Source organism: Phocoena phocoena, chromosome 6 (genome assembly GCF_963924675.1).
Source record: "Phocoena phocoena chromosome 6, mPhoPho1.1, whole genome shotgun sequence".
Lineage (NCBI taxonomy): Eukaryota > Metazoa > Chordata > Mammalia > Artiodactyla > Phocoenidae > Phocoena > Phocoena phocoena.
In genome coordinates this window covers 108,275,371-108,300,580 of record NC_089224.1, presented here as the reverse complement: position 1 = coordinate 108,300,580, position 25,210 = coordinate 108,275,371, and the positions used below count along the sequence as shown (strand labels likewise).

Genomic DNA, 25,210 nt, shown 5'->3' with positions numbered 1-25,210 from the left:
GGTAGTTGTGCAGGCCTTTAACTTCGGTTTAACAAGCATTTTTCTACATTCGACCTCATTTGGGCCTTCCAACTACTCAACCACACTGGATCCTCATATGGATGTTTAAAATCGCCATTCTATTGTGGCAGAAACTGAGGATCAGACGGCTAGCACTTGGCTTCGAGGTGGTCGCCAACTGGAGCTCTCTGCTGGAGCACTCGGCAGCTGCGCCAGCTCTGCACCCCGAGGCCCCACAACTCCAGCCCGCCGCGGCCACAGCCCCCCGCCCTCGCCTCTGCGCCTGGCCGCTCAGCGCCATCTTTGAACTTGGCACGAGCGCGTCCCTTCCGCACTTCCTCCCCACCCAGAATAGACGCGCATGCCCCAAGCGGGCTCCCTCTGCGTTTGGAAAATCCAGAACTGGTATTGCTTGTCGCACCGTCGGAAAAGAATAATTTATCTCTTCTTCTTGGATCTTGGGGTGGGGGGGAGGAGGAGGAGAAGGTGGACAAGGAGGAGGAGGAGGAGGAGGAGGAGGAGGCGGCGCGCTGACAATTTCAAAAATGGCGCCGATAGCCTCACCTTCCCAGCCTTCCGCTCTGGAGGAGCGGGGGCGAAGGTTGCGTCAGACTGCGCCGGCGCCGGGGTTGGGGAGAGGGGTGGGGGGCGGAGCCGTCTCCACGGTAACCCGCGCACAGCCGGGGCAGCTCTGCCGCGCGGGAAGCGCGGGTGCTGAGGCGCTGGCTTCAGGCGGGGCTGCGAGCACCGAGCGGCCCGAGCGGCCCGGTCCGCTGCAGGACGAGACCCTGGGCGTGGCGTCCGTGCCCTCGCAGTGGAGGGGCGTCCAGGGCATCCGCGGGGAGACGGTGAGGGCGCGGGTCTGGCTCGGGGCGACGTGGGCGGGAGGGCGAGGGGCCTCGCGCGGCTGCCGGCCCAGGTTCTGAGGTCCCACCGTTTTCTTTTTATATTTTAACTCGCAGAAACTAACCCTTTGGGATACCCTCGTCTCAATTTCCCCAGTCTTTGAATAGCAACAAAAGAGTTTTTCTTTAAAACCTCTAAAAACCCCACGTTTTGAAGGATTTCGTGTGAACTGCGGTTTTTAGGCATTTCAAACTAACTTTCACTTAAAAAAGACGACCAAACTGCATTTTCAGGTCGAGACACACCCGTTTTCTAGTACGTAGTTTAATCCAAAGCACACAGACGAGGTGGTCTGAGATGAGGGCAGGGCTGCAGGGGCCCAGGGCTTCTGAGGGATCTGTGTGTAGACTTGGAGCCCCTGCTGCGTCGGGGGCGATTCCTCCGTCACCAGCGGGTGAGCTCCCTCCCGGAGCGTACACGGGGCGCTTGTCTGCATCGGACAGGAAATAAACTGTATGTAATAAATAAGTATACTGTGTGTTAGAGGTGAGCAGTGGACATGGACAAAAGAAAAAGGGCGAGGGGGTTAGAAAGTCTGGGTTGGGGAGTGAGAGGTGGGCTGCAGGGCGGGCCTCATGGAGAGAGTGATGTTTGAGCAAGGACTTGGAGTGAGAGAGTTCACCAAGTGGACACCTGAGGTAGAACAGTCCAGGGAGAGCAAACTTCAAGTGCAAAGGTCCTGGGGTTGGAGCCAATCTGGTGTGTGTGAGGAGGCAGGTGGGGCTGGAGAGGAAAGAGAAGGGGAGAATAGTTCCAGGTGAGGTCGGAGAGGGTAAGGAGAGGCAGGTCAAGTATAGGGCTTGCTCATCATTGTAAGGATGTTGGCTTTTCCTCGGTGAAAATGAGCATTGCAAGGGGGCTGCATATTTCCCAGCAGAGGAAACTCAGGCTGAGCTTGCCACACAGGTGTTAGAACCTGCAGAGACCATGTCCTCACCAACACCAATACCAATGAGGTTTCTGTGATGTCGTACTCTTTTTTTTTGTTTGTTTTTTGCGGTACACGGGCCTCTCACCGCTGAGGCCTCTCCCGTTGCGGAGCCCAGGCTCCGGACGTGCAGGCTCAGCGGCCATGGCTCACGGGCCCAGCCGCTCCGCAGCATGTGGGATCCTCCCGGACCGGGGCACGAACCCGTGTCCCCTGCATCGGCAGGCGGCCTCTCAACCACTGCGCCACCAGGGAAGCCCTATGATGTCGTACTCTTGAGGACAGGTTTCTTGCCTCTGGCCAGCAGTCTGCAGGTCTCAAGCCAGATTTCATCTGGCTTCAAAGCACTTCACACTCCGTCATGCTGGATACTAATGGTTCTAGTTAAAAGCAAAGGCAGCGGATAGTTTAGTTATATCTATCCATCTTTACTGAAGGTAAATGTGTAATTCACATTCACTGGCTTTGAAAAAATACTTGAAATAGTTCTTGTTTGCTGAAGATTCAGATTTAATTTAATTTAATTTTTTTTTTTTTGGCTGCGTTGGGTCTTCGTTGCTGCACGAGGGCTTTCTCTAGTTGCGGCAAGCCAGGGCTACTGTTTGTTGCTGGTGCGCAGGCTTCTCACTGCAGGGGCTTCTCTTGTTGCAGAGCACGGGCTCTAGGTGCGTGGGCTTCGGTACTTGCAGCACGCAGGCTCTAGAGCTCAGGCTCACTAGTTGTGGTGCACGGGCTTAGTTGCTCCGCGGCATGTGGGACCTTCCCGAACCAGGGATCAAACCTGTGTTCCCTGCATTGGCAGGCGGATTCTTAACCACTGGGGCACTGGGGAAGTCCAAGATACAGATTTTAAAAGATTCCAGGTTGGGAACCACTGACTCAGTCTAACTTTTTACTTTTTTTTTTTTAAAAACAAAGAATGAGATTGAGGCTTGTTGATTTTCTCGTAGCTATAGTTTTAACCCATAGGGCTCTAAGAACTGATTCTAATACTTGAGGTGTAAAGGCTTTCATCTCAGGTGTTCCAGTTGAATCAGTCTTTCCTGTCTTATTAAGGAAATTCTTTATTAAGTTGTAAGATTGTTGCAGGGGTCAGAGGAAAGTGGTAAATTGCTTTTTCCAAATTAACTTGTTTCTCTTTATAGAAATTTCTGTGTCCAAATTTAGAAAAAAATCTGGATAAGCAAAGACTGGAAATAAAAACCACCCCACAGTCTCATTGCCCAGGCATTTGGTTTATACCTGCTCCTTTTTTGTTTTGTCTGTTTTCTCCCATTTTTTTTACAGAAATGGAATCACACTGTACATAATATTTTGTAGACCCACTTTTTTCACTCAGTACACCCTGAACATCCTTTGTGTTTAAATTTTTTTTTATAACTTCATTTTATTTAATCAGTCCCTTTTGAAGGACTGTTTCCAGTTTTTCTCTTATCGACAAACCCTGTGATGAGTGTTTTAGCTAAATTTGTATGCAGCTTCTTAATTTTTTTTTTGTAAGTTACTTTGGAAAAGCCGAAAATTGTTCTTTGCTTGGCCCACGTAGTGGTGCAATATTGGAATGTACTTTTACGTCCCAGTGATGAATTTTTTTTTTTTAAGTATTAATGATCTTTGGCCTGATTTGACTTTTCTTGTCCTGTTTCGATTGGTTCACAGAAGGACAGGGTCCTGGACTTTGGGACCAGTCTGTGGGTTTGAGTGCACAGACTCTTTGGGGGCTTGGCCTTGGGCCAGTCATGTGATCTCTTCTGCAAAATAGGTCTTGGTAGAATACTTCTGTGGGATTAAATGAGATGCTCCTAAGAAAACAGTTTGAGATCCCAGCTCTGTTCAGGTGTGGGGGGGATCACGAGTGTCAGTGCTCAGGCAAGCAGCTGTGTGAGATGAAGGGCTCCTGATTGCCTTAACCTTACTCATCTGCTTTCTCAAACTTGGCTGACCCTGGAATGCCCTGGAGAGTCTTGAAAAATATGAATGTCTGGTCCTTACCTCCAGTGATTCTGGTTTAATCGGTATGGTGTGATCTAGGAATCTGGTTTTATAAAAGCTCCCCAGGTCATTCAACGTGTGGCAAAACTTCAGAACCACTAATTTAATCCACCCTCCTCTGCAGCAGTTACCTTTCTGAAGCCCATTCTGACCCTATCAGAATGTAGGGTGCATTTTTCCATTTTTTGTGGTGAGATACTTATAAAATTTACCATATTAAAGTGTAAATTCAGTGATATTAAGTACATTCACGATGTGCAACCATCACTGCCATCTAGTTCTAGAACTTTTTTATCAGCCGTTGCATTTTGGGCATTCCGGTCTGTCTCCTTTGGACTCTGAGCTCCCAGAGGGCAGGGTGTGGGTCTTGTGTACTTTTGTATGTCCCAGAGGCCCCCAGGAAATACTGAATTTAATACTTTTCTTGTGTCCTGTCATCCATGGGCATGATTCTGATGCATTTCTCCCCTCCTGCTTTGGCTTGGCTGGGTTTTTTTTTGTTTTTTTTTTTTTGCGGTACGCGGGCCTCTCACTGTTGTGGAGCCCACGCGCCACAGCTAGAAAGAAGCGCATGAGCCGCGACGAAGAGCCCACGCTGCAACTAAGACCCGATGCGGCCAAAAATAAATAAATATTTTTTTAAAAATCCCCCAAAAACCAACAACAAAAAGAACGGGAGGTCATACCTTGATGTTGGTTCTGGGTTCAGTTACCTGCACACTCTTGGAGGTCTCACACCAGCGAGACAAGAGACAGTGTAACTGTCTATGTTGCATCACAAAATCTACTCAGCTCAACTTGGTTTTTTTTTTTTTTTGGCTGTGCTGTGAGGCTTGCAGGATCTTAAGTTTCCTGACCAGGGATTGAACCCCGGCCCCAGCAGTGAAAGTGCCAAGTCCTAACCACTGGATTGCCAGGGAATTCCCATCAACTTTATATTCAAAATAGTCCCATCATACAGCTTCTGCTAGTTAACATCAAAATGTATTTCACACCAGGGTCAAATTTTGTTGGTATGCTGATAAAGAGCTGCTGAATTAGGTCAGGAGTCATCTCGGCTCCCATCACACCTGAGTATCATCAGGTGTGTGTATAAGACTCAGAAAGGACATGGAAGGGAGGGCTGGGAAGAGAACCTGAGGGGAAGGGAAATTCTGGGAGGGAGGGAGGGAGGGGGGGGGCAGCAGTGAGCCTGAATGGATGTGGCAGTGACAGTGCCGAGCCATGTTCACATTGGCAACATTTCTCAGCCCCTGGGAAGGAGCCCTGTCTCACCCCATCCTACCCAGGTGAAACCTGGGTCCCCAGAGAAGGGGAAGGGGGGCAATATGAGCACTGTCTGCACCTCGAGGGCAGAGGTGAGGGCTCTGGGGCCTGGGGTGTGGCCATGGGAAGTATATAGCTGAGGGGCTAGGCCCACATCTGGGGTCTGAGTGCCCTCCCCATGGCATCAGCTGGGGGCATGTTAGCAGAGCAAATTCTAGGACCCCATCCTAGACCTACTGAACCAGAAACTGTACAGGGAGGAAGCAGCAGTTTGTCTATTAGGAGCCTCCCGGTGATTCTGGGGCTCATTGACGACACTAGTCTAGAATGGTCTCTGAGGTCCTCTTCTACTCTGGAGTCAGGTGTGCGGCTCAGGTGGGTTTTGGGGGTGAAATGACGGGCTGTGTGCTCCGTATTTGCTGGTAGTGGTTACTGCCGAAGAGAGTGAGGGGGCTCAGCCTTCAGCTGCATGGCGTCCCAGACCTCTGCCTATTCTCTGTGTGTTTCTGTATTTCGTCATCCTCCCAACCCCCATTTTAACAGGTATTACAAAGGGGTGTGTCTCACAACTGATGTGTATATTTAATATAGTTTCCTCCTGAAGAGCTATTACTAAATAATTGGTATGTTTGATTTATTTATTAAATTTATTTATATATATATTTTATTTTTGGCTGCGTTGGGTCTTCGTTGCTGCACACAAGTTTTCTCTAGTTGGGTGCACAGGCTTCTCATTGCGGTGGCTTCTCCTGTTGCAGAGCACGGGCTCTAGGCACGCGGGCTTCAGTAGTTGTGGCTCGAGGGCTCTAGAGCGCAGGCTCAGTAGTTGTGGTGCACGGGCTTAGTTGCTGTGCAGCATGTGGGATCTTCCCGGACCAGGGCTTGAACCCACGTCCCCTGCATTGGCAGGGGGATTCTTGACCACTGCACCACCAGGGAAGTCCCAATTGGTATGTTTTATAATCAGTAGTCAAGGAGATCTAGAAGGTATATTTTTAATAAGAAAGTGACTGTGTTCTACTTATGACCACTGCATGTTGACACCGTGTGAATGGGTTTCTTTTTTTAAAAAAATTATTTATTTTTAAATTTGGGCTTTCTTGAGTTGGCAGGGAGCGGGGGCTACTCTTCCTTGTGGTGCGCGGGCTTGTCATTGCGGTGGCTTCTCTTGTGGAACATGGGCTTCAGTAGTTGTGGCACGTGGGCTCAGTAGTGGCTCGTGGGCTCTAGAGCGCAGGCTCAGTGGTTGTGGCGCATGGGCTTAGTTGCTTCGCGGCATGTGGGATCTTCCTGGACCAGGGCTCGAACCCCTGTCCCCTGCATTGACAGGAGGATTCTTTTTGTTTGTTTGTTTGTGGTACGTGGGCCTCTCACTGTTGTGGCCTCTCCTGTCGTGGAGCACAGGCTCCGGACGCGCAGGCTCAGCAGCCATGGCTCACGGGCCCAGCCGCTCCGCAGTATGCGGGATCTTCCCAGACTGGGGCACAAACCCGTGTCCCCTGCATCGGCAGGCGGACTCTCAACCACTGCGCCACCAGGGAAGCCCGGCAGGAGGATTCTTAACCACTGCGCCACCAGGGAATCCCCTGGCTGGACAGTTTCTGAATGAGTGAATCATGCATAGGCACTGTCGACATGGGATTCCTTTAACCTTTGGGGCTGAAGGTGGGGAAGAGTCCTGTTCTCTCACAGACCACCCCTCTGGGCCACTGTTGCCACCTGTTGCTGGAGAGTGACTGGTCGCCTGGCCCATGAGGGCCGTTTCCTCAGTCATGGGAAGTGTTCCTGAAATTGATTGACCAGTCCTTGAGGCCAGCAGCGGCATCTTATTTCTGAAGTGGGGCTTTGTGGGGTGGTGGTCTGGGAGACAGAGCCCTCCTGGGTATGGGCTAGGGCTCTGGCAGCAAGTAACAGAAACCAGCCAACCAGCTCCCATCGGACGCTTTTCTTTAGGATGCGGAGGTGTCTCCTGGGCTTGGCATGGAGATGCACCTGGTCCTGAGGAAGGGGCAGGAATCAGAAGCTAGGCGGCTTTGGGACCCTCTCTCCACCTCTCAGCTCTCCTGTTGCCACACACCCTGTGAGGCCTGTCTCTGCACGTCTCCTGTCTGCACTGTGGCGCTGGCTGATTGTTGGCACTGTGTTTCAGTTCTAGGCATGTGCCGTTTATCTTGGAGTCTTTGTCTCAGATGTGAATTTCCCTGAGAGAACCCAATTGGCCTGGCCTGCTTAGTCTCTGCTTCTTGTCCAGTCGGTAGCTACAGGCCTGGTGTTTGGGCCCAGCCTGCATCATGGGTAGGAAGTTTTTGGAAAAACTGGCCCTTGTGGGAGGGCAGATTCTCTAGAAGGTATTTCCTCACCATTCTGGGCCTCGGTTTCCTTTGTTGGCAAGATGCAGGAGCCCTGACATTCTGGGTGTCTGTAGGCTCTCTTGGGACCGGAGGGCAGGACTGCTACCTGGACTCTGCTCCCTGAGTCCCACCGGCTTCCTGCTCCGCTGAAGGCTGCACAGAGTTTGAGGATCTTGCTTTGGGAATGGTTCTCCTGTTTCTTGGCCACATGTCCCAGTGTGATCGAAGTCTGGCTGGATCCCACCCGTTTTCCCCTGCAGTGCCTCTGAGGTGCAGAAGGCAGGCGGCAGGCCCAGCATCCACAGTGGTCACCTGCCCAGGGAGCAAGGATCCTGCTCACCGCGAATCCTTCCTCTCACCTCTTAGAGGCTTATTATGGGAGCCGCGCCCTGGCGACAGCCACATGCTGCCTCCTGGCGTGGAAGGCACCACCCTGTATGTGGCGGTCGTGGGCAAGCCCTTCCCCCCGGAGCCTCCGGACCTCATCCCTAGATGGGTCAGGGTCGGTTATGAGTTATGTGTATCTCGAACCGTGGGAGCTGACTTAGGTGTCCCAGAGTGAAGAGAGAATAATAGTGGCTTCTCACCAGTTAACAGAAAAAAATTATGGCTGCAGTGTCATTGGTTTTAAGTTTTTTAGTTAAGTTTTAGTTAAGTTTCCCTCCATAAATTTTCCTTAGTGTTTTGGCATCTGTTATTTGCCTGAATAAGCAAACAGCAAAGGAACACTAATAGCAATACCTGAAAAGTTAAGAGCTTGTTGTCTCTTTGGACATTTTTGCTTGTGGTTGTGACCTTACATTAATTTTTACATTAAGACATTCATGTAACATTCTCTTAGAAACATTGTTTTGAGTTCATCTGATGTGATTAGTGGCCAGGATTTTAGACTGAGAGAAAACACCTTGACTGAGAGATAATTCAGTGTCGTGTGTCAGAATGCCTGGATTCAAGCTCTGTTGTGATTGCCTCTTTGCTGTGTGACCTTGGGTGAGTTACTTAACTTCTCTGTGTCTCAGTGCCAACCTTAGAAATGCAAAAAATAGGATTTACTTTATAGGGTGGACGTGAGCATGAGTAAGATGATACAGGTAGGGGCTTCCTTGGTGGCGCAGTGGTTAAGAATCTGCCTACCAATGCAGGGGAAACGGGTTCGACCCCTGGTCTGGGAAGATCCCACATGCCGCAGAGCAACTAAGCCCGTGTGCCACAACTACTGAGCCTGTGCTCTAGAGCCCACGAGCCACAACTACTGAGCCCACATGCCACAACTACTGAAGCCTGTGTTCCTAGAACCCATGCTCCGCAACAAGAGAAGCCACTGCAATGAGAAGCCCGCACACCACAATGAAGAGTAGCCCCTGCTCACCACAACTAGAGGAAGCCCATGGGCAGCAAGGAAGACCCAACACAGCCAAAAAAAAAAAAAAAAAAAAAGATGATACAGGTAAAGCTATGGGGACAGTGCCTCAATTAGCACTTAACAACTGGTACTGTTACAATCTTTGAGGCTTCCAGGAAGTTTGAGATTCACCCACAGTCTTTTAACATTTTGTCTCGGCATGTTTACTTTCATTTTTTCTTTTTTTAAAATAAATATTTATTTGGTTATGCTGGCTCCTTAATTATGGTACGTGGGCTCCTTAGTTGTGGCATGCAAACTCCTGGTTGTGACATGCATGTGGGATCTAGTTCCCTGACCAGGGATCGAACCTGGGCCCCCTGCATTGGGAGCTCAGAGTCTTAACCACTGTGCCACCAGGGAAATCCCGTTGGTGTGTTTACTTTCTGATTCCTGTGCCCATCCATTGATTGATCAGTGTTCACACTCCCTCAGTGGACTCCTCGTCTTGTGGCTTCAAGTCACATCTGTGATTGGATGCTTTCTGGAGCTCGTGACCAGTCTCAGAAATCCTCGACGCCTCTATGGGGATGTCTGAGAGGCATCTGTCTAAAGGGGGTCTAACAGAAAGCCTTCTGTGTTCTCTTCTCCTGGAATTTGCCCTCACTTTCAGTTCAGGGACACCCCATCCACTGGTTCTCATCATGGTCCTGTGGCTTATACTGCGAAGGAATCCCTAGCCCTTTGTCCTGGCTCACAGACTTTCTGTTGCCTGGACCTTGCCCTTCCTCACCCTCTGCTCCCAGGTACGCTGCCTGCCGTCCAGCCTCTAAGCATGGGGCCTTTTCTTCATAAGGTTTTGTTCTGTTCTCCCCCCAACCCTTTCCTGGGACCCTTTTTCCTGCAGCTTTCCACTTGTCCTTCACACCTTAGCTCAAATGCCATCTCCCCAGAGGCTCCCTCGCCATCCCATCCCACTTGCGTCCCCAGCTGTTCCCTTCTCTCCCACACCTCTGCATCCATCTAGCGCCACTTGTGTTCCATCATGTTTTTCTTGTGTGTTTATTTGCCTGTCCCCAACCCCTACGTAAGCTCCTTGGGCACAGGAATCTTGCACGTTTGTTTTCTGCTATATCCATAATAGCCTGACAGCACCTGGCAAGTAGATGTTAAATAGAGAGATAAAATGTGTGTGTGTATATTATGAATGAACTTGTACTAGCTATCAAATACCATGCAAAGTGCTGGGGATGTAAAGATAGACAGGGTTCTTTCTTTTTTTTTTTTTTTGGCCTCTTCCATTGCGGAGCACAGGCTCCGGACACGCAGGCCCAGCGGCCGTGGCTCTCGGGCCCAGCCACTATGTGGCATGTGGGATCTTCCCCGACCGGGGCACGAACCCGTGTCCCCTGCATCGGCAGGCGGACTCTCAACCACTGCGCCACCAGGGAAGCCCGGGTTCTTTCTTTTTTTTCTTTTTTAAATTAATTTTTGGCTGTGCTGGGTCTTCGTTGCTGCACGCGGGCTTTCTCTAGTTGTGGTGAGCGGGGGGCTACTCTTTGTTGTGGTGCGTGGGCTTCTGTTTGTGGTGGCTTCTCTTGTTGCGGAGCACGGGCTCTAGGCACGTGGACTTAAGTAGTTGCCCCAGGAGGGCTCAGTAGTTGTGGCACAAGGGCTTAGTTCCTCTGTGGCATGTGGGATCTTCCTCGACCAGGGCTCGAACCCATGTCCCCTGCATTGGCAGGCGGATTCTCAACCACTACGCCACCAGGGGAGCCCGGGGCTACTCTTCATTGTGGTGTGCGGGTTTCTCATTGTGGTGGCTTCTCCTCTTCTTTTTTTTTTTGTGGTGGCTTCTCTTGTTGCGGAGCATGGGCTCTAGGCACGTGGGCTTCAGTAGTTGTGGCACGTGGACTCAGTAGTTGTGGCTCGTGGGCTCTGGAGCACAGTCTCAGTAGTTGTGGCTCATGGGCTTAGTTGCTCCGCGGCATGTGGGATCGTCCCAGACCAGGACTTGAACCCGTGTCCCCTGCATTGGCAGGTGGGTTCTTAACCACTGCTCCACCAGGGAAGTTCTTATGCTGGAGGGGCTCAGAGTTTAATGGGAGATGGACAAGCAAAGAGAGAATTAAGTTGAACGTGAAGAGGAGCATGGTGACAAGTGCTGAGTTCTCCACGTTCTAACAAGAGCTGCGCCTGGGGAGTAGTCTGTCTTTTCCCAACTAGCTCATCACGGACACACATGTGTCCTTTGATCACGGTGGCACCTTGAAAGGTACCCTACTGGAGAGGGCTGGCTGCCAAGTTGGGGGAGAAGAGGGGTGTTCTGTTGGTGACCAGGTCTGAGGTTCTTCAGTGCTGGCTAAGACAGCCACTGCTGGCCCTAAGATGACCTGATTCTTCTTGATGTCCATATTTTCAAAAAGGGCCCTCCCATGTCCCCTCCAAATAGTGTCACCGAAAGTCCTGGGTCAGGCCCTCACTGGGTCACCCTAAACCAATCACTGTGGCTGGGGGAGGGACCGAGTGCTCCGATTGGCTAGCTGGAGGTCAGGTATCCCTCTCAGTGGGTTGTCTTCACCCATGCCACAAAGAAAGATAGGCTATTTACTAGAGGAAGGGGACAGACAGAATGAACTGCGGTCCAGTTATTTATCCTTGGGGGAGGGTGAATGCCCTGGGCAGGTGATGCTGGGAGTACATCTGGCTGGTGACTGTGTTTCGATCTCCTTCTCCAGAAAAGTTGCCAGACGGCCAGCATTGCCACTGCTGAAGCGTCCGCCCAGACCCGGAAGCATGCAGATGCTGAGGTGCAGACCGAGGCCCCTGAGCCCGTCAGCCTGCAGTCTGTGCCCCAGTATGATGGCCCCCGGCTTGTGGCCTTTCTCCGGAGAGTGGAGGCCATGGTTACCCGAGAGCTGAACAAGAATTGGCAGAGCCATGCGTTTGACGGCTTCGAGGTGAACTGGTCCGAGCAGCAGCAGACGGTAGGGATGGGCTGGTGTGGGCCTGGGATGTCTCAGGTTGCGGCTTCACCCCATTTTTAAGTCCTTCTTTTGTGCCATGCAAATAATAGTAACACCAAAAGTAATAATAACAGCATTCACCGAGCTCTTACTTTTTGCCAGGTACTAAGTTAAGAAGAAGTCACTGGGCCATCCCTGCTGCCCTTGAAGTAGGTGCCCTTGTTATCTCCATTTCACCGCTGGTAAGCGGTAGAGGCAGGATTTGAACCTGGACAGTCTGACTCTGGATCTTATTTTCTTAACCACTCAGCTGTGTTTCCCCAGGCACTCTCTGTGCCAACTCATCTATCCCTCAGGACAACTGTATGAGGTAGTGCTATCCTGATCTCCAATTTATATTTTTTATTTTTTCTTGGCCACGCTGAACAGTTTGTGGGATCTTAGTTCCCCGACCAGGGATCAGACCTGGACCCCTGGCAGAATCCTAACCACTGTACTGCCAGGGAATTCCCATGATCTCCATTTTATAGGTGAGAGTTAGAGAGGCTAAGGGACTTGTCCACAGTCATACAGCTGTAAGTGGCTGAGCTGGAGTTTGAGTCCTGGTCTGTCTGGTCTCACTGCCATGCTCTAGTGACTTCAGCGTCGCCAAGACTTTCTGGTCTCAAGGCACAGCTCAGAGCTGTCACCCTGTCAGCTCAAATGTCCAGTTGGGTACGCAGCCTCTGCTTTGAGACCAGGTAACCTCTGAATGAAGGAGGGCCCCTTGGTGGCTTTTGCTCCACCCTGGTGTTGCCTGTGGACAGGCTACTGAGCAAGCAGTAAAAACTTTTCTTATACAATGTTTTCTTCCTTTAGAAATGGAGATAATTCTGTATTCAGAGGTCATAAGCCCTCCTCTACTCCCCTCCTCTTCTTGTATCTTCCTTCTGTCTATTTCCAGATACATAGTTGCCCTGTTCCCACCAACTCGTTGATAGGTATGGGAAAGTCGGTTTATTTGAGAGAAATCCTCAAAATCCCTCTGAAAAATAGCTGCCGAGTCCACACCAAAGTGTGGAGTCATTGTATCTTTTTAAGCAGAGCACAAGAAGAAGGTAATGAATGTTAAAAGCACAGCTCAGCCTGCCCCCTCTTACAGTTGCATTCAGAGAGGTTAAGCTTTTGTTCTTCATTGTTGAGGCTTTTCCACCCTTCTGTGCAGTTAGTTTGGTCCACCTGTGTATTACTTTCTCCCCCTTTAAAAACTATTCTTTTCTGATTACAAAAGCAATACATGTTCATTATAATAAATATGAACATCACAGAAATACAGAACATGTAATACGTAGACAGTGAGTGGGAGCCCTGGTTCAGAGGCCTTTCCCATGCTACACTGACACATAGCATTAGTGCTACTACGGTTGTCATTAAGAGCATTTTAAACAAAAATGGAAAGCACTGTACATTTTGTGACCTTTCTCACTCACCAGAGCTTTCCACGCCAGTTCCTAGAGGGGCCCCAATCCCCCTATAACCTGCATCACGTCCCACTGCACAGACACACCAGCCTTTCTTGAGTCCCCTGTTGTTGGACATCCCAGCAGCAGCTTCACTTCTAGACACGTATCCTCCAGAAACACGTGAATGGGCGGGCGGTTGCCCAGCACCCTCTGGGTGGCCGTGTGGCGTGTGGTCCCCTCACGGCCCTGAAGTTTCTTGCCTTTCTGACTGTTGGGCAGAGGAGTAGTGCTTTCAGATTTTGCTGTTATATGACAAAACTGAAGTGAATCTCTCTCTCACTTTGTTTTTCTTTTGCATCAGTATTTTGATTAGTTCTTCCTGGTGGGATTACTATTTCGGCTGACATGTCTGGTTGTTCTGTGTCTACTCCAGCTGTCTAGGTGTTGGCCTTGACATTTCACTGCCGTCCTTGGCTCTAGTAGCCCCGGAAAGCCTGAGATGCCACTCTTTTTTTCTTTTCTTTTCTTTATTTATCATCTTTGGCTGTGTTGGGTCTTTGTTGCTGTGTTGGGTCTTTGTTGCTGCGTGCGGGCTTTCTCTAGTTGTGGTGAGCGGGGGCTACTCTTCGTTGTGGTGCGTGGGCTTCTCATTGCAGTGGCTTCTCTTGTTGCGGAGCACGGGCTCTAGGTGCGTGGGCTTCAGTAGTTGTGGCTCGTGGGCTCTAGAGCTCAGGCTCAGTAGTTGTGGCGCACGGGCTTAGTTGCTCCCCAGCCATGTGGGATCTTTCCAGGCCAGGGCTTGAACCCGTGTCCCCTGCATTGGCAGGCGGACTCTTAACTACTGCGCCACCAGGGAAGCCCTGAGATGCCAGTCTTAACGAAGGACTGTAACTTCACAATTCTAAAATCAGTGACAATGTGGCTGAACACTTCAGAATTAGAGATGAGGAAGAGGTGACCCAGGGCACCCCCTGAAACCTTTGACCTCTTTGCTGTGTCGTGTCCTGCCTCTTGTTTCCATGTGGGTGTGGCTGACTGCTGTGAGGCACTGTGACCAATCTTGGGGTCTTCTCTCTTCAGAAGCAAAGCCCGTTCTGTGTTGTCACGTTGCTACAGATGTCATCCATCTGTGTATCTCTCTATCTCTCTATCCATTTATTTATTTTTAATATTTATTTATTTGGCTGCACCGGCTCTTAGTTGTGGCACGCGGGATCTTTTTTGCCATGTGCAGGATCTTTAGTTGTGGCATGTGAACTCTTAGTTGAGGCATGTGGGATCTAGTTCCCTGACCAGGGATCGAACCTGGGCCCCCTGCTTTGGGAGTGTGGGGTCTTAGCCACTGGACCACCAGGGAAGCCCCTATTTATTTTTTATTACCATTTTTTATTTTATTTATTTATTTATTTTTGGCCGTGCTGGGAGGCTTGCGGGATCTTAGTTCCCTGACCAGGGATCGAATCCCAGCCGCCAGCAGTGGAAACATGGAGTCCTAAGCACTGGACCTCCAGGGAATTCCCTATTACCATTTTTTAAATTGAAGTATAGTTAATTTACAACGTTGTGTTAGCTTCAGGTGTACAGCAAAGTTACTCAGATATACATATGTAGGTATGTGTATATATATATATATATATATATATATATATATATATATATATATTCTTTTGAGATTCTTTTCCATTATAGACTTGTTTCCTTTTTAACTGCTACATGATGTTTTACCATAAACTTTTTCTTCTGGAGTCAGGTTTGTTGAGGTATATTTTCCATACAGGTAAACTCATCCTGTGTGCTGTGTTGAATCTTGGCAAACACATACCCATCAGTGAAGGTATAGAACAGCCCATCTATCTTTTTTTTTTTTTTTAATTTTTATTTATTTTTGGCTGCGTCGGGTCTTTGTTGCTGCCCGCGGGCTTTCTCTAGTTGCGGCGAGTGGGGGCTACTCTTTGTTGCAGTGTGCGGGCTTCTCATTGTGGTGGCTTCTCTTGTTGTGGAACACAGGCTCTAGGCGCGCGAGCTTTAGTAGCTGTGGCACTCGGGCTCAGTAGTTGCGGCATGCGGGCCCTAGAGTGCAGGGGCTCAGTAGTTGTGGCGTGTGGGCTCAGTAGTTGTGGTACGTGGGCTTCAGTATTTGTGGCTCGCAGGCTCTGGAGCGCAGGCTCAGTTGTTGTGGTGCACGGGATTATTTGCTTCGTGGCATGTGGGATCCTCCTGGACCAGGGGTCAAACCCATGTTCCCTGCATTGGCAGGCGGATTCTTCACTACTGCGCCACCAGGGAAGTCCCGAGAACGGCCCATCTTTCCATCCCTCTGCATTCTCATCTTTAGATTTTAAATTGTACTGATCATTGCAATTATAAATGGTGTTATGATACATTATGTATATAGTTTATTTTTAATATAAACTTTTATTAAATTTATAAAACATGCATAAACACATGCACAAATTGCAAGTGTTCAAGTCCATACTTTTCACATAGTGAAAACATTTGTAGAACCAGGACTGAGATCAAGAAATGGAATGTCAAAAAAAAAAAAAAAAGAAATGGAATGTCACCAAATCCCCAAAGGTTTTCTCATGCCCCGTCTACTTCCTGGCCCCACTGTATGGCTTTGTTTTAAAATAACAGATTTATTGAGATATAATTTACATCCCATATCATTCTCCATTTGAAGTGTACGGTTCAGTGAGTTTTAGTATATTTCCAGAGGTATGTAACCATTGCCACAGTCAGTTTTAGAACATTTTCATCACCTCCCCAAAACAGAAACTCCATATCCATTAGCAGTCACTCCCCATTTCCCCCGCACCTCCTGGCAACTGCTCCACTTTCTGTCTCTGTAGGTTTGTCTCTTCTGGACGTTTCATATAAATGGAATCATACAACACGTCTCTGTGACTGGCTGCTTCTGCTTAGCAGAGTGTTATCGAGGGTCCTTGTGTTGCAGCGTCTATCAGGGCATCATTCCTGTTATGGCTGAATCACACTCTGTTGTAGGGATATACCACACTCCGCTGTTACGGATCGAGCTGTGAGCACTTGTGTACAAGTGTGTGTTTCCAGTTCTCTTGTGTATATACTTAGGAGTGGAATTGCTGGTCCATATGGTAACTGACATCTGAGGAGCTGCTAGACTCCTCAGCGGCTGCGCTGCTCTGCGTTCTCACTAGCAGGGCGCAGTGCAGCTTCTTACAGATTTTGGATTCTTTCCATTGGATGGTTTCTTTATATGGGGTTATGAGGTCAAGAAGTGTGAAACTGTTCACAGGAGTTTTGGTCTATGGTGCAAATACTTCCTGGAAAGTGTGTCTGTGGTGCAAAATCCCTCGCCGTGGCCGGCATCGCCGGCCTTCTCGTTAGCTGCTGCTGGCCACCTATGGGCTGAGAAACAAGGTGCCAGAGTTTAAAAAAAATGTGTGTGTGTGTGTTTAAATACACATAACATAAAATTTACCATTTCAACCATTTTTAACTGTACAGTCCTGTGGCATTGAGTATATTCACACTGTCGTGCAACCATCACCACCGTCTAGCTTCAGAAGCCAAAGCTTTTGAAACAGATGTGAGTACAGGGTCCAGCTCTGATCTGGAGCCTGGAGTCTGTCTCAGTTCCCAAGGCCCTTCCTTCTGGGTTTCTGGAAGCATCCTGTTAGGGGAGATGTTGGGATGAAGGCTCCACACTTTCCCGTAGGGCTGGACGGTGGCCTTGAATCACTTACAGGGATTGGGAGGCCCAAGGCTGTGTGTGCTTTTTGGCTGGGTGGCTTTGGGGCTCAGGGTTGGGGATGGTTTGTCTCTTGCAGGTGACCTGCCTCCACACCCTGGGCTACCCCCCAGCCCAAGGACAGGGTCTGCATGTGACTGGTGTCTCCTGGAATACCACTGGCTCTGTGGTGGCCTGTGCCTATGGCCGGTGAGTGGCAGCAGGGCTGGGTGTGGGGCAATAGAAGGCCCTCAGACCCTTGTCTGAGCCTCTGTCTCCCCGTCTGTGCAGTAAGGGGTTGGCCCAGAGCTTGGCCTTTCTGGGAGTCTTCCTTCTTAAGGCTGCCTGGGCATCAGGTTGGCAGGAAAAGAGCAGGGAAGGGACTCCCAGTGCCCACCTGCCAGCAGTGGGCCCCAGGCCTGCCTCACCTGCTCCGAGAGCTGTCTCCTGATATGCCCAGGTTCGCCCAGCTGGAGACCCTTTTCCAGAGAAACTCATGCCTTCGGGGTGCCTCAGAGGAGCCTCTGCCGCTTCGATACCGAGCACAGTGTCTGTGTGTGATGGGGCTATAGAGGCTCACCTGTTTGGGGGAGTAGGGGGTGAAGGTGGGTCAGGTGATAGGAGCACAGTGGGGGCAGGGTGGGTTGGGATGAAGCCCAGGCTGAGGGGCAGAGCTAGCTCAGGCACGTCTGTGCAGGCTGGATGACGGGGACTGGAGCACGCTGAAGTCCTTTGTGTGCGCCTGGAATCTGGACCGGCGAGGCCTGAACCCGCAGCAGCCGTCGGCGGTGGTGGAGGTGCCCAGCGCCGTCATGTGCCTGGCCTTCCACCCCACGCAGCCATCCCACGTTGCAGGTGAGACCACCAGCCTAAGTTGCCTCTGCTTCCCACCCTGCAGAGGGTGGCCAAAGCCCCCCCTTGGGCCCTCAGCCCCTGGTCACGGCCAGGGCAGGTCTGTGGGGGAAGCAGAGACCACAGGTGGCCCGGACCCCTGGGCTCAGGTGAGGATGCTGGGGTGCCCGTGCTGGGCGCAGAGCTTGGAGGAGGCGGCAGGTCCTTAGCTGAGTCTTGAGGGGGTGTGGGCCATGCAGAGGTGTGGCCTGGTCGGGACAAGAGGCAGGACGAAGCAGGCACCCTTGGGGAGTTGACAGAGGTGATGAGCTGTGCACGTTGGGGAAAGGGGGCAGGTGAAGCTGGAGGGAATGGAGGGTGCTGGGTGGGGGATGGTAGCCTGGCAGTGGGAGAAGCTTCCTGGGGCGGGGTACAGCAGGCTGGAGTGTGAGGCCCGGGGACCAGGACGTTTCTTCCTCAGGACTGTTTTCGAGAAAGTGGCCCCACGTCCTGGCTGAGTGGGTGGGAAGGGTGGGGGCTTGTCCAGGAAGCTTGGCTGCTGCGTGGGTCGGCTCCTGCCCAGGCCCTCTCGGTCCCGCAGGGGGGCTGTACAATGGCGAGGTGCTGGTGTGGGACGTGAGCCATCCGGAGGACCCACTCCTCTGGCGCACGGGCCTGACGGACGACGCGCACACGGACCCCGTGTACCAGGTCAGAGCAGCGGCATGCTTGGCGGGTGGGGAAGCACGTCCTCCCGGGCTGCGCCTTGATGTCGCGGGCCTGCTCCACGACGCGGGGCAGGAGAGGGGGCGCCTGCTTGCCACAGCCAAGGAAGAAGGTCACCAGGGAGCTGGCAGTGAACAGCTGCCTCTGGCATTCTCAGCTCCCAGGCCATGAGTCACACCCGCCCCTTCCATCAGAGCCACAGTCCCCACTGTCCTGGTTTTCTGCTGGGACTGGGGGGACCTTGGAACCCTCTGGTGGGTGAGGCGGCTCCCAGGCCTCCCCGCGTAAGTCTCCCTGGAAGAGAAGGGGAGGGGGGAGGGGAGGGACACCTGGTCTTGCTGGGAGATGGGGCAGGCGTCCTTTCTCAGCTCGGCCCCGCACACTTGTTGTCCAGGTGGTTTGGCTCCCGGGGCCCCAGCACGGCCACCGCTTCCAGGTGCTGAGCGTGGCCGCTGATGGGAAGGTGCTGCTCTGGCTGGCGGTCGGGGCTGGCCGGCTGCAGCTCAGCGCGGGCTTCGCCCTGGCCGTGCAGCAGCTCCCCAGGAGCACCAAGCTGAAGAAGGTACGAAGGGGCGAGGCTGCTGCCCTGGAAATGGGCCCCCGAGGCAGCCCCAGGCTGTGGGACCCCTGAGCCAGTGAGCCTGGGGGCAGGCAGGCGGGAGCCAGAGGGCCACAGCGTCCACGCACATGCCTGGGCTCCTCGGGGACACCGTGAGCGGATTCCCTCTGCTCTGCCCTGCTGTTCTTTTCTCCACAGCCTCCCCGGGGGGAGACCGAGGTGGGTGCCACAGCAGTGGCTTTCTCCAGCTTTGACCCAAGCCTTTTCGTGCTGGGCACGGAAGGCGGCTTCCCGCTCAAGTGCTCCCTGGCAGCGGAGGAGCCCGCCCTCACGCGGGTGCCCAGCTCTGTGCCCCTGCGGGCCCCGGCACAGTTCACCTTCTCTCCCCACGGTGGCCCTGTTTACTCTGTGAGCTGCTCCCCCTTCCACAGGTAGGGAGGGCCGGAGCCTCCTCCATCAGCCACAGGGCCTCTGGCACAGGGAGGGTGAGGGAGTCCCACCAGGCCACACATAGCACTGCTTAAAGGACCTGCGGTCTGCCCTGGGCCTGGGTCTTCCCCATTTGAGCCCCAGTATCCGGAGCTCCTGGGGTTGGCGCCAGGTAATCGGCCCCTGACTTTCGAGGAGGACCCCAGGTTTGGGGGCCTAGGGAGGCCTCTCATGAGCCTGACAGCCCATGAGGAGTCCGGCAGGAAGCCCTCAGCCACACCTGAATCCCCAGCGCTCATCCCCTGCCTGGCTGTCTGCCCTGCATCCTGTCTAGGAATCTCTTCCTGAGCGCTGGGACCGACGGCCACGTCCACCTGTACTCCATGCTGCAGGCCCAGCCCCTGACCTCCCTGCAACTGTCCCACAAGTACCTGTTCGCTGTGCGCTGGTCCCCAGTGCGCCCTTTGGTGTTTGCAGCTGCTTCTGGGGAAGGTAGGAAATGGACACCAGGCTTGGATGCGTTGAAGCTGACATAAGCCCAGCCTGTACCTGGAATTCTGGGCTGGGGAGACTACGTGGGGTGAGGATGACTTTCCTTGTGTGGGGTGGAGAGCTGCACTGAGTAACAGCCTGATCTTGTGCACAGGAAACTGAAGAGGCTGCTGCTCTGGGCCTCTCTTACCCCATGAATCTCCCCTTGAAGGTGATGTGCAGCTGTTTGATCTCCAGAAAAGCTCCCAGAAACCCACAGTTTCGATCAAGCAAACCCAGGATGAAAGCCCAGTCTACTGTCTTGAATTCAATCGTCAGCAGACTCAGCTCCTGGCTGCTGGCGATGCCAAGGGCGTCGTAAAGGTGTGGCAGCTAAGCAGCGAGTTCACTGAACAAGGACCCCGGGAAACAGAGGACTTGGACCAACTGGCAGCAGAGGTGGCCACCTGAGGTGGGGGGAGTCCCAAGTACAGAGGCAGGTGGGGTGAGGCTACATCTGTGCTGTATGGTTCTGATGGAAGCTGAATGAAGGCACGACAAGCTTTGGGGGGAGTCATTTATTTGTCTTTTACACAGAAACAGAAAATTGGGAGGGAGAACAAAAGAACTAGCCAGCTGCTTAGATATTTCTGCAGTCGGAATGGGGCAGCTGGCTTCACGACAGGAAGGGGTCCCCACAGCAACGTGGCACCGGCGACCGGACCAGGAGCAGTTCACTGAAGCACCGTTTTCTACTAATAAGTCTCACCCCAAGCTAAGCAGGTTAAGGTTACAATGGAAAGCAACACTGTCTGGAGGATTTTTCTTAAGAGCACAGAGATGAGTTGACATGCAGCAAGGCGATGGCAGGGCAAGCGGCGTGGGCCAGGCTAACCTAGGAGCAGAGGATCAATTCACGAAGAGCGAGCGGGTAAATTCAACGTAGTCAAAAGCAGTGGGGAGTTCGCGGCCCTTGCCGTCCACGTAGGGCTTCATGTGGGAGACGCAGTAGTCGGCTTGTTCCCGAGTCAGGTTCTGGAGGGCAAGGTGGCACCTGTCAGCCAAGCCCCCACCAGCCATTCCCACTGAGGCCGGGGGACGAGGCCGACTTCAAGAACGCTAATGCCCAAGCTTCAGGACCTCTGCTGCTACGGCCTTTAGCCTGGACTGAGTTTCATTTGAAAACAGGGATAAACATGCCTGCACCCAGCAGCTAACGCTCAAAACCGGGGTGCGTTACTCTAGAGTCGGCTCTGCCCCTAACCAACGGGGCAACCTTGCCTGGGCTTCACTTTTCAAAGGAACCCCTCACCCCCACCCCAAGCTAGGGAAGCAGAGCCCCAGACCTGGTACAGCTCCTCCTTGGTCACATAAGGCTTCCCTTCGGAGCTCAGGGCCCGGAAGGCGCTCTCGATCTCCTCACTGGACTTGACGTTCTCGGTCTCACGGCTGATCATGAAGGCCATGTACTCTTGCAGGGAGACGTGGCCGTCCCTGGGGGGCCAAGGTGCAGTGAGCAGGGAGGGTGCGGTAGGAGCCACGTGCAGAGCTGCTTCTACCACGTTCCCTGACGCTCACCTGTTTGGATCCACAGTGTCCAGGATGGCCTCGAACTCGGGGTCGGGCTCCCCTTCCTCCACCATGGGCAGGTCATAGCCCAGGGAGCGCAGGCAGGACTTGAACTCCTGGTGGTTCAGCCGGCCAGACTTGTCCTTGTCAAAGTGTCTGTGGCACAAGGCCGAGGGCTCAGCACAGAGGCCCTGCTGCTGAGCCCACCTCCCCCGCCAGGAAGGGCGCAACGCATATACTCACTTAAACATCATGCTGAATTCTTTGAGGGCCTCCTCGGTCACCCCGGTTGTGTTCCTGGAGGAAAGAACAGAATTAGGGACCGGTACTCCACCCCATACAGCTGGTGACACGTTCTGTCCTCTCCCAGTAAGCTGACTGCTGGACGTGGGGGCGACCCTGCTTCCCATGGCCCCTGCTGCCGCTGTGCCCGCCCGGGGAAGCTGCAGGTACCTGGCCTGGATCTGCTGCTCCAGGTTGTGCTGCATACGCATGCCCAGCTGGTCGAGCTGGTCCCACTGCTGGGCCAGGCCCACGGTGCTGTGCTCTGTGTACTTGTTGTCCAGGATCAGGGCTTCCTCCATGGCCGCCCCCAGGTCCTCAATCTTCTTGAGCTGACTTCTCATGGCTCGAATCTCCTGGTGCTTGCGCTGCGGGGGTGAGGGAGCAAAGTTGCGTGGGACAGCGGCTCTTGCCTCCGTTACCGGGCCCGAGAGCCTGCTTAAACAGCCCTCCTCCGTCTCTGCACCCCCAGCCTGAGACCTGCAGGGCTGCCTGCAAGGGGAAAGTGGGGATGGGGTGAGGTTGAAGAAATCCAGCAGCCTCAACGGAGGAAGAGGCGTCAGTGTGACAGTCACACATCAGTGGGTTGACCTGCCAGGGAAACATAGTACTGAGGACCAAAGGAGCCGCCTCCTCTCCCAGCAGGGCTCCTGGTAGCAACTGTCAAAGACAAAAAACTCTTTAAAATGACGGAGGTCCTGGCCTGCTTTGGGAAAAGGGGGTACCTGACCAGCCCACCTTGTACCCAACCTGAAGCCAAGCAGGCCTGCTGGCAGTGGTGGGACGAAGGGTTTTAGGCGCGCCAGAAACACTAAGGGCACTTACTTTGGTAGCTTCAAGCTGGGATTCGAGGGTCCCGGATTCTTCCACCATGCAGGACCTAAACACAGAAGCACAGTGAGGCAGGAGGCCCGATTGCCAGCTCGAAATTAACTTCCCTCAGATAAAAGTGTCTGCAGTCTCAAATTCCTCTTATTAGGATATGAAACCTATCTGCTACTGGCTATCTTTTCTTAAGCAGCTCTGGGAGCCAGGGAGGGCAGGTAATACTTCTCCAGTATACTTCTGGGAAGCTGCTGCCTGATGTGGTGTGCCACCTGGTAAGGCCAACAGATAAGCCAGGGCCGAGCCCCCATCCAGCTTGCTCCCCGCTCCCCAGCTGGGACCCCTTCTCATGTGGCTGGCTCCTTAAGCCCACCCAGGCTGTAGCATGGTACCTGATCCAAGCTAGGCCCTTGAAGGGTACCTCAGGAACTGATTTTAAGTTCCATAGGAACAGAGAGGGGCTGCAGGCCTGGCAGCATGCTTCCTCTGCAACCAGGGGGAGAAGGACGCCTGTGCAACCCTTCAGACAGGAGACCTGAAGGTGAGGGGAGGCTGGCAAGCCACCCCGAGAAGTCCTGGAGTCTCCTGCAGGCTCCTGAGGGGAGCCACACTCTAGGATAAGTGACAGCAGTGGGAGGAGAGGCAGTCAGATGACCCCTTGACATGGGAACTGGGGTGTGAAGATCATGACCAGATTTGGGTTTGGTCCTGCCCAAAGGAGAGGTGGCTGCCACTAAGCCCCAGATTCAGGTTCTATCATCTACAGACACAGCACCAGAGGCTCCTTCCGGGGCTAAGTTCTGAGGAGCAGGGGGCCTTTGGGGAGCCTCTATCTTCCCGACAACAGTGTGAGGTCACAGAGGCTACCAGTGAACGAAGATGAATGAGGTTACGTGCAGGGATGAGTCACACTGTGTGTGTGTCCTGGGTGGGGTTTTAGCCCGGCCTCCCCGGTACCCACCTTTGCCCCAACCTACCCTTTCAACACCCAGCGAGCCAGCATTAGCTGTGAAATCTCCCTAGGTTCAAAGTGCTCTAGCAAGGCAAGGCACCAGGCTTCCTCCTACCCCAGCAGGTCAGACTCACAGTCACGCCATGTCCCCCCAGGAAAAGCACACCCCCAGGACCTGGGGGCAGGAGGCCGGGTGCTGGTGCAGTGGGAGGAGGGCAGACCCCTCCTTCCCATGCGGCCACGGGCGGTGGGTTAGTCAGAAAGCAGAGCTGCCTGGGGAAGTCAAGAGTGCACTGGTAAAACCACAGCAAGGTAAGAAGAGAAACAGGAGAAAAACCTTCCAGACAGATCATCCCCAACTTCATACTGATAGACACGAATGACCCGACGATACGCTATGCTATTCAAAGAAAAGAAACCAAATGAATACACCAGCGGAAGGGGAGGCAAGAGCACACCGAGACAGACACACACCACAAGGCCCAAGCTGGTCAGTGCACAGGCAGGGCCACCTGGCGCCCAGGCAGGGACGTGGTACAGGCCAAGCCGACAGCCGGCCTGTGAGGGCAGGCAGCCTTGGGCGGCTCACATGGGGACAGGGCAAGACGGGACAGGGCTGGGAGGAGCCACATGGTAAGGGGAGCATGGCACCTCGTGGAGACAAGTCCAATGCCAGCAGACACGGCCACGGGCACCGGGGAGGAGAACGGACCCCAGGGCAGCTTATGAGCTCGAGCCAAACCTGTGATCCCAGGATCCTGCCCCACTCTGCCTTCAGCACGTGCTCGCATGAGCGAGGGTGACACTACTCCCGCTGCCTCCTTTAACGACTGACGTGCCTGCCTGCAGGGCCTCGGGAGCGCTAGTCTAAGCCACCATGGTCCCGGGAGAGAATGCAAGGGTGCCCGATCCGGGCAGAGGCCAGGGCCTCCTGGGGAGGCCCCACTGGCACCGGGCAGGACAGCCCTGCTCCTCTCGGGGCTCCTCCCAAGTCCTGTGTCTCTCCATCACCCAGAAACCCTGAGCACCTGGGCTTCCTCTTGAGGCAAAAGACAGCCTCAGCCCTCCATGGGGGCACTGGGGGAGGAGGGGTCAGTGCACAGACGGGGACTTAGTGCACCAGCTGGAGCCCCTCAACAATGTCATCCTATTTCACGCCCATGACATGATCCCAATGGACACGTGGGGGAACAAGGCAGAAAAGAAGTCCAGTATAATCCCAATGGCTGAATAATGGGGATTCTCAGAGGCTCTGGACTCCAGCTCTGGCCTTCGGGCCCTATCTTAGAGAACCCTTGGAATCTGAACAGGAAGGTGGGAGCGGCTCCCCTCCCCAGACTGCAGGCCGTCAGGGACAGTGGGCCATGGGTGCCAGGGAAGGGGGCGAGGGTAGGGTGGGGGACGTGCAGCCTGCCCCAGGCAGGAAGGTCCATTCTGGGATCCTCTGCAAGCCAGGCCACGAGGGGACAAAGGGCAGAGGGACAAGCACACTAGACACCATCACACCACAAGCCCGGAGAAATAAGAAGTCAATATTAACCCATCGAGGAGATATGTTCTGTGGAGATGGGATCCAAGGAGCCACAAGACAAGGTGGTGTCCGGACAGCAGCATCGCGAGGTGGGGGACAAAGGCAGACACAAGAAAGAAAACAAAAACAA

The 25,210-nt window shown here is 53.1% G+C and overlaps 2 protein-coding genes across 7 annotated transcripts in view; one reads left to right on the top strand and one right to left on the bottom strand.

Moving 5' to 3' along the window:
• Positions 1 to 545: 545 nt before the first annotated feature.
• Positions 546 to 20,487, top strand: DYNC2I2 (dynein 2 intermediate chain 2). The gene is made up of 9 exons (XM_065879960.1): positions 546 to 848; positions 11,524 to 11,772; positions 17,006 to 17,115; positions 17,603 to 17,760; positions 18,338 to 18,447; positions 18,857 to 19,024; positions 19,220 to 19,452; positions 19,785 to 19,942; positions 20,154 to 20,487. The coding sequence occupies exons 1-9, from the start codon at positions 546 to 548 to the stop codon at positions 20,390 to 20,392; spliced, it is 1,728 nt and encodes a 575-aa protein (XP_065736032.1). The 3' UTR covers positions 20,393 to 20,487.
• A 1-nt stretch (position 20,488) lies between these two features.
• The window catches only part of SPTAN1 (spectrin alpha, non-erythrocytic 1), a 57,947-nt gene continuing 53,225 nt past the window's right edge, over positions 20,489 to 25,210 (bottom strand). For 4 of the 6 annotated variants that reach the window (XM_065879810.1, XM_065879811.1, XM_065879813.1 and 1 more), the window contains 7 exons: positions 25,090 to 25,107; positions 22,598 to 22,652; positions 21,944 to 22,140; positions 21,734 to 21,787; positions 21,500 to 21,646; positions 21,268 to 21,415; positions 20,489 to 20,956 (listed from right to left, as the gene is read on the bottom strand). In XM_065879810.1, coding sequence (XP_065735882.1) covers positions 20,831 to 20,956; positions 21,268 to 21,415; positions 21,500 to 21,646; positions 21,734 to 21,787; positions 21,944 to 22,140; positions 22,598 to 22,652; positions 25,090 to 25,107 — 745 coding nt within the window. In that variant the 3' untranslated portion in view covers positions 20,489 to 20,830. Of the gene's footprint in view, positions 20,957 to 21,267; positions 21,416 to 21,499; positions 21,647 to 21,733; positions 21,788 to 21,943; positions 22,141 to 22,597; positions 22,653 to 23,886; positions 23,950 to 25,089; positions 25,108 to 25,210 lie in introns of all 6 variants that reach the window. The other 2 variants (XM_065879809.1, XM_065879812.1) reach the window with 2 other exon arrangements.

Excerpts from the sequence above, each read along its gene's own strand:
- DYNC2I2 (XM_065879960.1), top strand. The coding sequence starts at position 546 with ATGGCGCCGATAGCCTCACCTTCCCAGCCTTCCGCTCTGGAGGAGCGG. Across the intron at positions 11,773-17,005 it reads GGTCCGAGCAGCAGCAGACG|GTGACCTGCCTCCACACCCT; the intron begins GTAGGGATGGGC and ends TGTCTCTTGCAG. Across the intron at positions 19,025-19,219 it reads GGAGCACCAAGCTGAAGAAG|CCTCCCCGGGGGGAGACCGA; the intron begins GTACGAAGGGGC and ends TTTTCTCCACAG.